Below are 14,594 nucleotides of genomic sequence, written 5' to 3' on the forward strand. Positions count from 1 at the left end.
AAATGGTGAGTGCAAAAAAGTATATTTTTCGGATACACCGCTACTCGATAATTAGAGGGTATTCGATAAATAATAAAGCGATAAAAATTTCGAAGATCGCGGTCTGAACATTATATATATGTAAAAAAATAGGCGTAGGAAAAGATTCTGTGCTGTTGCAATAGTTTCTCAACTTTTATGGGTAAAACGCGTGTTTGCACATTTTTAAAAATTAAAATATTTTCCGTTAATGATCGATACATTCTTTTCTATAATATTTCTCGGCCGGTTTGAGCCGGTTTGACTCCTTCTTGTCTCTCGATTTATACTTCCTCCAGTCACTAAAACGCGACTTGATCTTGGAACAAAAATCTGAAAATTAAATGACGACGTTATACACATATAGACACGCTACAGGATGATAAGATACCTGAATTTGTAACAACGCGACGCGTTAGAAGATTTCGAGTACTTTTCTACACCCAATATTTAACGCAAAAGCTAGCGAAAGAACTGAAAAGTCAGATGAGTCGCCTATGAAATTAATTAATCAGGCATAAAACAAAAATCTAATACGGTTCCTACGAAATGGTTCCTGCAAATTTTTCCCAACAAATAAATTATTGCGAATAGAAGACACGATATGTTATTTTGTTTGTAGAGTGACACATATCTGACGTGGATATTTGCTCAGCCCACGCGTTTTCCCTCTTAACCGTGTGTTGTAGCGTTCGAGCAGGTGTACTGCACGGTCTAACCCTCTGCCCTATCCCCTAACCACGTCCTCCTGTTCTCTCCCTCTTCGTCAAGATACAATCGTGGCATAAACATATGGTCATAATAATAGACTCTTGATTTTGACAAGGGGCGCTCCCTTTCAGTACCCCGTGATTGTTTCTCTAGTACCTAAACGTAAAAGCGTGCGGATAGTATTAAGCTAGTTGCTTAATGGGGAAAAAATAGATTTCGATCAAGAAGAGTCATCGGCGCGTTTTTTCAATCCTGATTTCTCCTTTTCGTACTAACCTCCCAAGGGATTAATCGCAAGCGATGCAATATGTTCGATAACATCTTACGAATAAGCTTTCGTCGTAGAATGATCTTTAACGTAAATTCCTAGCAGGCTGCATGGCACATAAAAAGAGAAATTTTACAGACTTAACGAGCGACGAGTCGTAGATCGTGGATTTCTATCGGAAATAATCCGCACAATTTTATAATCTTACTAGTACCAATGACTATTTCTCAAAAGCGACGTTGCGAGTTCTTAGCATTGAAAAAATTAGGAACGGTAACACTCGCATCTGCATCCAGCCAAGTGTCGAGCAGCATCGGCCGATACTTTCACCTGTCTGTTTCACCGAGGCGAGTAGTCTTATCTAAGATGGTGGTTATGCTTCGCACGACATAAAATATATCGAGAAGCGGTACCCTTATCCTAGAAGCGGCACACGTGTGACCCGTATGTATCTCGTTGTACATAGACCAGGAGGATGGGACACGTACGTGTACAGTGTACGGCGTGCAGCGTATAGAGTGCCATTCGGTTTATACGTACGGGTAAGGGATCGAGCTAACGGAGGAGACTCGAGTACCATTCCCCATCCGAACTCCATCGGAACTCGGCAATTCCCGTGCTTAAGAGTTTCGTCACGTACATCTCTGGCCCGCGTCAGAACGCACACGCCATGGAATTGCTTATGTTTTATAATAGTCCAGGAATACCCTGGCTTCTATTTCTATGGCGTTTTCCATGGTATATATCGATCGCAAGACCGATTACACCGATACGAAAAGGATATTTTCAGGCGAAAGTATCGTGATTTTTAATCAGCCGGACATTGCGTTCTGCGATCGTTTCTTTTTTCCTTTCGCAGTTTTACAGCTATGGTATAGTCTTACAATACGCGTATAACATATAATGGTCGCGATGCGTCGAATTTTCACGGCCAGATATTAGATGCGACTGAACGTTCGTCACTCGTGTCTCTTCTATGCTTCTCTCTAGAATTTCTATCGTTAGCCGTGTCAATTTGCACAGACGTGTAACGCGCAGCTTATTTCGTTCGATATGCGATTTTAGCGGGCTAATTTCATCTCCTTCGAGAATATACGGAAAACGGAATGTTCTTTTTATTATCGATTATTTCGTTTGATGGTAGAAACATTCTTTTATCGACTTTCGTTATAGTCCCAACGAATGAAAATTGATTGATTAACCTGTTACAATAGGATCATACAAACAATGGTACGATATACGACATAATATACTAGGTATATACCGCGATAATGTGGTACCTATTTAATGAATTCTAATAATAAATTAACATGTTATAAACAAAATTGTGTATATTGCCTATGAATACGAGCTTTGTCAAATTTTAGTTCAGAATTCATTGAGTCGGTAAACAACTGCAACAATTGAATAAAATTGTTTAAATTATTGAAGAGAAAATCGCATTTTTATCGAAACAACTACTTTTATCGTATCGACAAATTTGATATTATACTCTTTTCACTGCTTCGACGTTTGTAGTCCGATGAGAAGAGCAATATACGCGCATTTTATTCATCGGACGAATAAATTTCCTACGATTAAAATTAATATGGTAATTACGATATTAAGGAAGAAATAAACGTATAGAAGACATTACATTCTTATCAAATGCTTCGAACAAATTTACACCTCGCGTATAAAGAGGCATAAATATTTCCGACAAGTCGACCGAAATTACTTTTCGTGTGTACATATCAGATACATATATCATTGGCCAAAACGCTATGCGTTCGGCCACTATAGTTTCCATTTTACAGTGTAATAATATTAATTTGGAAATAAACGGTGCATACTTCGAGCCAATTGCGAAAGAAAAATATTCCTGTTTACTTTATACCCGTATACTCGCCACCGTACGTACATGTTACATTACCTATACTACGATATGTACATCAAGCTTACCAATATTATCAATATCAGTCGTACTCGAATCTAATTTTCACTTTCGGGTGTACGATTTTTTCCCCCTGAAAGATAGTTAACCAAACATGCACTGCTATCACCTGTTATGTCTATCCTGAAATTAATCAAAGGAGAATTAGTAGCAGTCATTTGTCTCTGTGCGTTTAAAGACCCCCTGGGAAAACCCGACAGCTCTTGTAAATCGACGAGTCTTTCGTTTCGTTGTTCGTCGACGACCCTCTAATATATCGTACACGTTCGTGTACGAACGTACGTACATTTATTCTTCCAAGTACACGTAAGAACGATACGATGTAAGCGGAGAGTGAGCCATGGAAGAATAAAGGAAATTCATGGAAGAAGAGAAAAAAACGTCGCGCGTAAACTACACGCGTTGTAGAACGAAAAACGAAAGAAGAAACGAAAGAGATAAGAGATAAGAGGAAAGAAAAAGAATGAAAAAAAATAAGGAAAAGACGATAGACGCGATGAAAGCAAGGAAAGAAAAGAAAGAAAAGGAATAGGGAGGAAAGAAGAGAATTAGTCGTGTGATTAGTCATAGAAAGACAGAGATACAGGGTGGATGAGACAGAGAAGTCTAGAGAGGGTGAAACGAAGAAAAGGGGTTGAGGAAGGGGAGAAAACCGACGGAGGGATCTCGGTAAGTATTATTGTAATTATACACTTAGGTTTATTTCCTGCGTGTCCGCCCCTGCAGGGGCTGATAGCATTATATACCGCGGCTCCCTAATAAAAATAATAATAAGAGCGTTAAACCGCGGAGTACCGAGCGGAAGTAATGTTCGCCCTTTCGGTTGTTGGCCCGTGTACCTGTTTCAGAACGACGATATACTTCACCCTAAACGCAGGAAACCCTCGTAATACATACGCGTATTAATGATTCCGGTTTGCCCGAGAACCTGTATGTTGAGTTTGGTATTCGTGCGTGTTCTAATTTCTAATGCATTATCAGATTTAGCACTTTCTGTATATATGACTTGATACCGCGTTAATTTTAGGAAACAGGTAGATAAGAGATTTATTAAGTTAAAATATAACGAAAATACAACGATTATTCGTTTCGACGAAATATTTTCTTTCGAACGAAATAATACGTAAAGAGAAATAAGAGGTGGAAAGAAATGTTTCGTTACAGTAACAAAGTAAGCCAGAGGACGCACTTCGAGATATAAATGAATTTTATGATATTATTCAACGTATGATTAGGGTAGCCAATAATAACTACAAATGGAATAGACGCGTTGCATGACTAAAATCAATCGTCTATAGTCTACAGTCTACGCGTGTGTCATCCCATGGCATGTCGGTATAAAGTTCCTATTAGCGAGTATCGTTCGAACATATGTACGTGCGTGACTAAACCTCCCCTCTTTTTACACCTGCTATTAGCAAGTACCACTTCAAGCCCCTGCCTCGTTCCACTCGCCACCATTTATTTCTTGTCCTAATCTGATCCATCCTCTTGTCCACCTGTGCTTCTTCCGAATCATCTTTTCTAACGTACGTTCTAACATGGTAAAACATTTCCCACGATACTTTACCCCCCATTGTAACACTCATAAATAACGTTGAAAATCAAAATCAGATAGACAAGTAAAAAATTGGTTTGAATCGATTAAATGAAAAGACCGGGAAATAAGATACTAGTATTTCTGTTTCGAATTGTTTAATTTTTATATTTCCATATTTTACGGACTGTTGTACGGAAACGAGACGTAGATTATAAGGAGAATTAGATTAAATAAATATTTTGGAACTGTGGTGTAGTAAGTATATAATATTTTGTGAAATAGTATTAATAATATCCTCTAAAATATCAAGTATTTTATTCGCACGTAAGAAATGAAAAATGTTCTTCTTTGTGGTCTCCGTTTGCGATTAAGTTGATGATTAATTCGCAAATTATAAGTCATTCAATTACCGAAACGCAGATGTTAAAACTACCGCGGAATTGCAATTTCTGTTAACCCCTTGCTACATTAGAAAACGTTGGCATCGTGCGATCCATCGAATCTCGATTTCTCCGTAACTTTTTAATTCTATTGCACCTTTACCGTAAAAGAGGAAAAAGACGAAAGAGGGGATAGTAATAACGCGTATAAATTGCCATAAAAGAGTAGCCAATCAAGACCGGGATTAAGGCTATCGGGACGTGGAAGAAATGGCAAAACGTCGGGAGGCGACTAATTTCCTCCTGGTCGATAATTCTCTCGCGAAGACGCTTCTTCCCGCCGATGACTCTCGTCTTCGGTCGCGCTCCATAATTTTCAATTTGTGCAAATTAACGTTCCCGTTCTCCGCGCGTCTCGCGTCTCCATGAAACACGATAAATAAGGGGCCAAGCGAGTAGTAAATATAAATCAGGAGTGATTGGATGTAAGTGGGGAGCGTTATGTGTCCCCAGCGTCCCGTGTGTGGGATCGTCCGCGGCCGTTCTATGGCTGTGGGGCGTTCGTACACATACGATCCGTAACATAGGACGTAGGTGAGAGACGACGCGACGCGACGCGACGCGACGCGACGCTTGGTGAGACGATGCACTATCTACGTATACTTTCACCATCGAAGGGGCTATACTACCCCGTTTACCTCGCGTCGATACTACTCTGCGTCGCGTCTCGTCGCGTCGCTTCGCGTCCAGGACTATACCGCGATACGACTATAGTAGTGTTCGCTGGAGCAATATATCGTATTATTCTTCCTCGTTCGAGTTCTTCGCGGGCCATAAATCCCCGTGTCTCTTAATACACGTTTACTGTAAGCTCTTGCGTTTGGGGAACCTTGACATTTATACGTACGCATCCGTATTTGTGAGGAAATTTTCGGTAGCACCGTTGAGTACGGAAGACGTACGGAGACTGTGTTAGCTGTAGTTGTAATGATATATTATGGCCATAAAAAGGACCGTATATCGATACATGTAATACGATAGGTAATAGGTACTATCATTTAACAGTAGAATTATTCAAACCGCCAAAATCATGGGTTTCTGATTTCTCCCGTTTACCAATACCAGAAACATCCACACGCTGTTTATATATAAGCTATGTTTTGTACGAGAAATTATATAAAATACTTTGTATTAAAGCAAATGGACACCATGAACGTCGATAAATATACTGTACATAGTCCTCTAGATATATGCATTTTTCAAGGCGAACATTTTTGCGACATTTATGCTGACTTTGAAATATCTCTGACATTGATATTTATCAAGTTATTTATGGTACATTTATCGATGAGCGGTATGAGCGTGTACGACGAATACAAATGTTCAATTTTGGAACGAAACACATGGGAGATTTGCAAGCTTGTTAAACGAGGTCACATTCAAAATTCCATTTACGAAACCTAATTTTCTATCATCACGGAGTAACGAAATGCGTATGAATCAATCAACCCTTAGACTCTCTATTCGTTAACATCGCGATATATCTATATACATCCTACGTCTGTAGCAGGTACATATCTATTTGACGTATCCTACTTTTTTAAAAAAAAGAAGACTAAACGCTTGCTCGCAATTGCGATTTGCGCTTTATCGTCGAAACGATTTTACGGTGCTTATACTTTGACTTACTTACGATTTTCCTCAAATTAAATACATCTTTTAAATTGACTCTGTCGGGGGATCATCCTGTACGTCGCTGTACACTGTGCGTGAACAGACACAAGCGCATCGACCATCTCCGATGCGTATTTCGTCGTTAACATTCGCTCAAGCTCTTGTTTAATTTGTAAAGATAAAAGTTGAATTTCCGGCTGTGATTGCCGACAATTTACGTGTTTAAAAAAATCATATCGTTAAATTTACATCTCCGACGGAACACGGTCGTGGCGATGCGTTACCTGTCTACACGCAACGACAGAAAAGAAGAAGAGAAGTAGTCACGCATCGAAAGTGGCATAATCAATTCACACGAACCCATACAGGTTACGTAAATGTACCAATGATAAATGATAAGCATCCACGGATGACCTTTTTCAAGCGCGTTTACCTTTTTTCCTCGGCAAGTGCACAGTGCACAGATGCGCACTTGCGAGTGGCACAGGTGTAAGCAAGATATCGATTATGCAATCTCATGGCTTGCAACCCCAACCGAACGGTAACGCACGAATACGCGTTCATCCCTCTTGGCCTGTGCTGCGCGCCACCTCAATACGTATAACCCGGCTCGATGCCGGTCTGTCAAACAGACCTGACGTTAATTATCGCCTTACTGCTCCGCCAAACCACCGTTCCATCCACTTGACGCATATGTCACTTTTCAGATTTCTGTCTGAATACTGTACACTGTACACACTCTCACACACTCGCTCACTCTCTCTCTCTCTCTCTCTCTCTTCTCCGCGTATCATGTTATTTTCAACCTGCCTTCGATTATTTTTCCATCGAAAGAAAAACAAAGATCTATGGGTATGTATGAGGTAATCAAGAGAGTTCTGTACAAAAGAAAAGAAAGATACAAAAATATTAAGAATGCATCGTCGAAGTAAGAGTAACCGTTTCGGTAAATAAAATTATGCCTTTTTGGACTAGAAATGTTTCGAGACGGTGCGAACTTGGTTCCTTTGTGGGTAAATAAAGAATTTCAAAAAAATTTGACGAATGTCACGTGTACGCAGTATGCTATACAGCGCACTTACATGCATACATACATGTATATACATATGTATGTATACATAGCTCGCCACGAACGTAACCGAAGGAACTGGATACAACTTGACGCGACGTCACACGGTATACTTGGTTGCAAAGATTTTCTTGTTAGCTGCAGGTAGAAATGTACCGCTTATTCAAATATTGAATTCAGCGAAGATTCCGGAAATCCGGCCACAGGGTACATGATTTCCGTAGAATAGTTAGCTTCTGTAGAAAAGCTCGTTATATCGCACAAGAGGAGCGCTGTTCAAACTTCAACTATTGACGAAGCTGGTTCTACGCGGTTTGACTTGCTCATCTTTGTCGCTTACAATGGCTCCAACCTTTCTTGGTAAAGATCCTGGCGAAGACTTCAATGATGTAACGAAGCAGAAAACTTGAAACGTTGTCGAGGTGGTCGTTTGGAATTGTCGATAAATTTTTAGTACAAGCGTTCCGTCAATGTAGCGGAACTCTGACATTCGAATTTTGTTAGCAAGTTACAGAACGATCGCGTATTAAATCATCGTACCATGGTCGATGTTGTCAAAGAATTTTCTCCTCGAATCTAGAATATATAACCGAAAATAAATGTCTTGCGTTGTACTTAAAAAGGTGTTATTAAAATATACATAACTTTTAAATGTCTGCCTTCGATATTAGGTATAATTTTACCACTACCTTTTGTACGTTCCACGCTTTTTATCATTAGAGTACATATCCGAAAGGAAGAGGACATCTGAAAACGGACAAACGCGAAGAAGCAAGAAGAAGAAGAAGAGCAAAGTTAAGCATTCTCATATAATTATCATTTTCAATGAAAAGCTAACGTAGATCGACGCTCCGTACGTATTAAATTTCTAGTAAAATAAGAACGTGAATACACCGCGAATGCGCGTTCATATTTTACGCATTCTACTTCTCAAAACTTATTTGTCGTACTCTCTCTCTCTCTCTTTCATTCAATAAAGGCGCATTAACTTCCGATATAGCGTTTCTCGTTCCATGTATACGTATAATAACAGATAAACTTGGCCATACGTTATTTCTCACGTTAATTAACATTTTATAACTGAGAATACATTACATTAGCACATCGCCGTGTAATTGTCATTCAATTCTTAATGCAGCAGCCACGCTGTCGCTGGCGTCGGCGTCGACGTCGCGTCGCGTCGTGTCGGACCATGAAATTCTCCCAATTTCCGTTGACGTTGTTTTGCGGTCTTGGCTGGTTCATCGGAAAGAGAGCGTTTACTTTCGATGGTTAATGGCTGATGACGCGGTGAATGTAGCCGACCGGACCGGCCAATCGATAATCGTCACCGTCGACTGTCGAGTCCCTCAAGAGTCGTAACTCGTAACAGTTATCGGTTATTTTTTCCAACGCGATATTCCGTTTCACACGCGATAATTATTCCCGATTTTTCCGTCAAACTTTAGCGCGCTACCGTTTCCCGATTAGTGACTCGCAATTAGTCGAGATTAATTGGTCACCGTGAAGACGATTTAATTTCAAAGAAACTTGCAGCTACGAGGAAGCAGCTGAAACGTTTACATTGTATTTGTTTGAAGAGCGAGAAAGATATTTGCTGATTTTATATTCGAAAGCGTAAAAATTATGTATTTACAGCGCGTTTCAAAAACTGAATTCGTTTAGTTTCGAATTGGTTTCCGTTGTTTTATCGAAACTACTGGAAAGCGGAGCTGCTTCTTTATCGCGGCATAAGCTCCTCGTAAGGCGTAATAACAACGAAGCTGGAAGAGGCGGAAATACATATATTATAGGTCGATTCTTTCCTTAACGCGTAGTAGTTGGATCGTATATTAATAAATTCGAGGCTGATAATTTTACGAAAATCCGAAACTACAATAGAAAGTGGGAAATAATGCAGGAACAAGAGTTTATTTTCAAATATCGTGCTTTGTCTCGCAAACACGAAGCTCGAAGCTACTACGTTAGCGTCTCTTAATGAAATTCATTTATTTATATTCGACTTTGGATTCGTGTTGAGCACGTTGATCAAGATAAATTCAATAAAACATTAACGATAAAACGTTTACTCGTACCGCATGTTAAAATCTTGAGTTGCCACGCTCGGGAAAATTAAATTCGTGACAGGTCGCTACTGAAAATTTCTATCGTCTTGTATTTTAATCGATAGACGTAAGATCCGCGATATTAATATACGATGTCCTTATAATTTACACGCTCGATATTCACATAGAAATGGGAAGCAGAAATCAAATGCTACGCTTACGATTGACATTAACGAAATTAATACATCTCATTCTACGTATTAACAAGTTATCGTAGTCTACGAACGATAAGTTAATGGTCCTGTCAAAGATGCACACGTTTACCATTAATTGTTTCATTTTTCATATTGTCCGACAACGATGATTCAGATATTTAATTCACTGTGAACAATAAAATTAGCCTTTTTACTTTGATTCGAGATGATTTCCCATTTTTAAATTCTACAATAGGTATACACATTCTGAATTATAACCAATATGAAATTAGCGTATTAAAGAAACTAAAACAAAAGTATCTACGCAGCTACTTGAATTAAATATACAGGGTGGTTGGTAACTGGTGGTACAAACGGAAAGAGGGTGATTCTACGCGAAAAAAGAAGTCGAAAATATAGAATAAAAATTGTTTGTTTAATTTCTTTTTTTTTTTTTAATTTTTCCATCGAGACAACGATCTACAGTGAGATCCGTTATAACGAGACGCGATAAAGTGCACGCGTACCCAGCGAAAATTCAAAGTCGATTTTCTCGAAAACAAAGCCTCGAACGAAAAATTGTTATTCTATATTTTCGACTTCTTTTTTCTCGTAGAATCACCCCCTTTCCGCTTGTACCACCAGTTACCAACCACCCTATATATACACACACGCGAGTATTGGAAACTCGCTCGCTCTAACAGAGGAAAATAACCATTTAAGATCCGATTCGATAAATTTTTCTATCGACGACTCTTATATATACTTCCTTACATTTATAAAAGAATAATAATAGTCGCGTGAGCAGATCGCACATGGAAATTCAAGAAACTAATGATCTGCGGAAAGGGTAATGTTAATTAATTAATTATTAAGCAACCTGATCGATATTCTGGCCAAGCAGAAGATACGTTACGGAAAACGCGCGAAGCGATGGTCATCGAAACGTGAATAATTACCAGTGGTACAATGAATGCGTAATGAAAACTGTATTAATTATCATAGATAATTAATATCATGGGCAGGGCTCACGGACCATGTTTACGAACAATTAACTGCATTAGCGAGTTAACGTTTGTCACGACTGACCTTCCTAGAACTTGATAAAATACTTAAAGACTGCTGAAAATTGTTTAAACTCGTTTTATCGTATTTTTAACTTATAATTATAAAATAAGCGCTTGTACTTACGAATAGGTACGTTTCGCGTTTCTCCTTTAAATATTAATCCAACTAATTCTAATAAGTTTTGACAAATTAAAACGTTTATATTTCGAGTTAAAGTAATAACGTTTAATTCGTTGTTTAATTTATTCCAAAGCACTTTTACCAATTGGCTGCTAAATGTTAAATTTCATTTATACGATATGACGTTATTATTTTTGTAGCCACAAGCGTTGGGAAAAATTATTTAGAAACATTCTATATCAGATAGTACATTTTATGTTAGATCGCTAATTTGACACAGTCGTGTTGCATTTTGTTACAATTAATTGTAAGTTACGAAGAAGAAAGCTCTGATACAGGAATAAGTAAACAGAAGTATGTGTCCTTACAATAAAAAAATGCTAATTATTAAAGATCGATCTCCGTATTGTAAATGTAAATTATAATTTATAATTTAGAAATATAGACCTAAAAGGGTCGAAGGCGTATTTTTGAACACGTTCCAATTTAACCCTGTTAAACGTATGTTTTGCTACTATATTTACTGTCTATGGATTTAAATGGCAAAAATAGCATCGCGTCTGAAATAGCCAGAAAAAAAATAACCAGTCAGCTAATGTTCCCCTTTCTTGAATCTTGAATCTAAAAAATACCAATGATTCCTCATTCCGCGTGACCCTCCAAACTTCCTCGATTCCCGCGTATTCGCGTTCGCGTGTTTGCAGCATGCGCCAAAGAAACTTCTCCACGGTATCTACGAACGTATCTGTTCGTTAAATATTTCCGCGATAGTCGCGGCGAATCGTAGCCTATGTAAAACGGTTCCGAAGGGGATGTGCAGCGCAACGCGCGTCGGGCAACTGTACGAAGAACGGCGAGGAGCGGCGGAAAAATACGCGATGTACCGACGTAGGACGACCGAAAAAAATCGCAGGAAAGAACGATTACATCGGATCCACGATACCTGGCGGAACAGTACGGCCTGTAATCTCATCCAGCCACTCGGCTCGTAGCGACGGTTTTTATCCTATTACGTCACATGAATAAACTAAAGACCATGGAGTCCGCGACACGCTGTGCCGCGCCGCGCTGCGCCGCACCGGAGGAAAGAGATCGTGAGATCCAGGAGAGCGGCCGCTGAAACGAGTCTGGATTTGACGTGTACCCTTTCCAGCACGGAGGACCGCTCTGCCTGCAGCAGGGAGAGGGATTTCAGCTCTGCGAATGGATATGTTGGAAGTTCGACGAAACGACCACGTCCGATATGTTGGAAGAAAAAGGAAGGATACGCCAACGGAAACCGGCATCTACATCTCGACTCCGATTGATTCCGTTTAGATAGCTCGGCTACTCGACTGTACGGTCCTGATAATGAAACGTAGTATCGCCAAGCGAGTATCGACCGAACGAACACCCTACTTTAGGGCAACCGCTTTTCTATGGACATCGTTGCTTTTCTTAAGGGTCCAATCGACGTCATACACTCGATCCATGTAGGACGCTGGCTGCACTTGGATCGAGCGTTTCAGAGCCCGCTAGTGAATCTTCTATAACTGTTTGAACCTTTGAGCGATACGATGTCTGATAAGGCGCGTTTGTTATACGATTTCTTACGCTTGTTTATTCCGACCAAGTATAACTTGGAACCCGAGACGAATAAACTTTTATCTTTAATACCAGGCACCGTAACGTATTGATTAATTATTTAACATTCTATTTAAAGATAATAAATCGTATTTTTTAAGCTTAGGAAATTGAAATTTTCTGACACGCGGATTAACGAGAGGAAAGCTTCGATAAACCAAATATTTGTTAAGCGTGGAATACAAGTTTTTCATCTCTCGATGCGGGAGATAAAGCTACGAAGGTGATATCGTTCTATCGAAAAGGTTGAAATCGTCGGTGTTGGCGAAGAGTACGGTAAGCGTCGCGGAGGTGCGCCGCATCCGTAAGATAAACGACGGATGCACGAAATATGTGATACATGTGGCAGGGAAACTTGTGGCCAATGAAAATGGATGATTCCAAGTTCCAGTGTCTCTTTTTATCGCGCCCTTACATTCCAAATGTATCAGGCTACTTCTTTCAGCCAGCAGTCGCCCATCTTCATGTATAATGTATCATTCTTTGCAAACTTTAATCGTAGGATTTTGATTTATGTTGCCACCTCGACCGATTTCTTACATCACTCCCGATAAAATAATAACGCAACGAAAGCGATCAATTTACGCGATGAAACTTTAATCGCATTTTAAATGTTACAATAGCGGACGATTGCCATTTAAGCAACGCTGAAATCGAGGAAAGAGTTAATTCTGAATATGTACATATATTATAGATAAAAACGTTGGCTTTTGAGTAAAACAATGCTCGTAATTGGAAAAGCTATTTACATGATTATATCTTCCGAATGTAACGAAAATTTGTATTTTAAACGAACGATTAGTAATTAGTAATTTATCGAACGTGTTTTCATTAAAACACAAAGGAAGCGCAAAATTTAATATCCTTTTTATTGGCGTATGATCGTGATAGATCGATTTAAAGATTCGTAGATATCGCGAAGACAAAACGTTCGAAAGTAGTCGTGAATAATTAGTTTCATTGCAATTCCAAAATACGGACGATGCAAAATCTAAATCAATCGTTTTACGTTACCGTAGATTTCACGAAACTTTAATTTACATTCGCAATACAATTTACAATCCAAATAACCAACTATAGCTAGAAACATAATATTTCAATTTTACACGAAACAAGCTACAGCATACGAATCAAAGTTAAAATAAACCTTAAAATAAAAAGTTGAAAGATAAAGGGTGTATAAGTGTGAGAAGTATAAAAAAAAACGACTTTTTAGCGGGGAAGGAAAGAAAAATTTTATGCAGAACGCGATTGAAAAATTGATACGTTACTTGTAAAATAACGAAACGGTGGTTGAAAAAGATGAAGTAGGTATAGTATTTACTGGAACGAGCAAATGCAACTAAACCGATAATCGTTTATCATTTATCGTCCCTTCGAATCTGCAAACGCATTAAACACTGAAGATATGAAAATTAACAAATGACACACTTTTTTATCTTGTTGTTTATATCATTGCTCGAAGGTATCGATATTACTCGAAGACTGTCAAGTATCACTCGAACTACTTGAAAATTACGTTATACGCGTATAACTGGAATAAGAAATCAAGACCATGTTTATCCGCTTCCTACAAACCGGCTAAATCCGCGATATCCACGAGCGATCATCCTACGGTCGAACCATCTAGGAACAAATTTGCCACGTAAGAGGCGTTTTATCGAGATGCGAAATTCCCGTCGCATCTGATCGCATCGCGTCACGTCGGTCCCCTGCTCGCGAAGAGGAAATCGCGATGTCGAAGATCGAAAGTGGAAATAAAAGACGGGATAAAACGGCGATCACTCACCGTAGGGTTGGGCATACAGCGTCGCGGTGGTGGCGGCATGGGATCCGGTGCGGCACGATAAGGCGGCGGCGAATACCTTCCCGAAGGGAAACAGCCCGGGGCCGTGATGGGTGCCCCGTGGAGCCCCTTGCTCCCCATCATCTTGTCCGGCGAGTACATCAT

The 14,594-nt window shown here is 39.4% G+C and overlaps 1 protein-coding gene across 1 annotated transcript in view; it reads right to left on the bottom strand.

Moving 5' to 3' along the window:
- The window catches only part of acj6 (abnormal chemosensory protein 6), a 52,559-nt gene extending 37,965 nt beyond the window's left edge, over window positions 1–14,594 (bottom strand). Inside the window, exon 1 of the mRNA XM_033346118.2 lies at window positions 14,433–14,594. Within this exon, the coding sequence (XP_033202009.1) occupies window positions 14,433–14,594 (162 nt within the window). The remainder of the gene's footprint in view (window positions 1–14,432) is intronic.

This window comes from Bombus vancouverensis, chromosome 10 (assembly GCF_051014615.1).
Source record: "Bombus vancouverensis nearcticus chromosome 10, iyBomVanc1_principal, whole genome shotgun sequence".
Classification (NCBI taxonomy): Eukaryota; Metazoa; Arthropoda; class Insecta; order Hymenoptera; family Apidae; genus Bombus; species Bombus vancouverensis.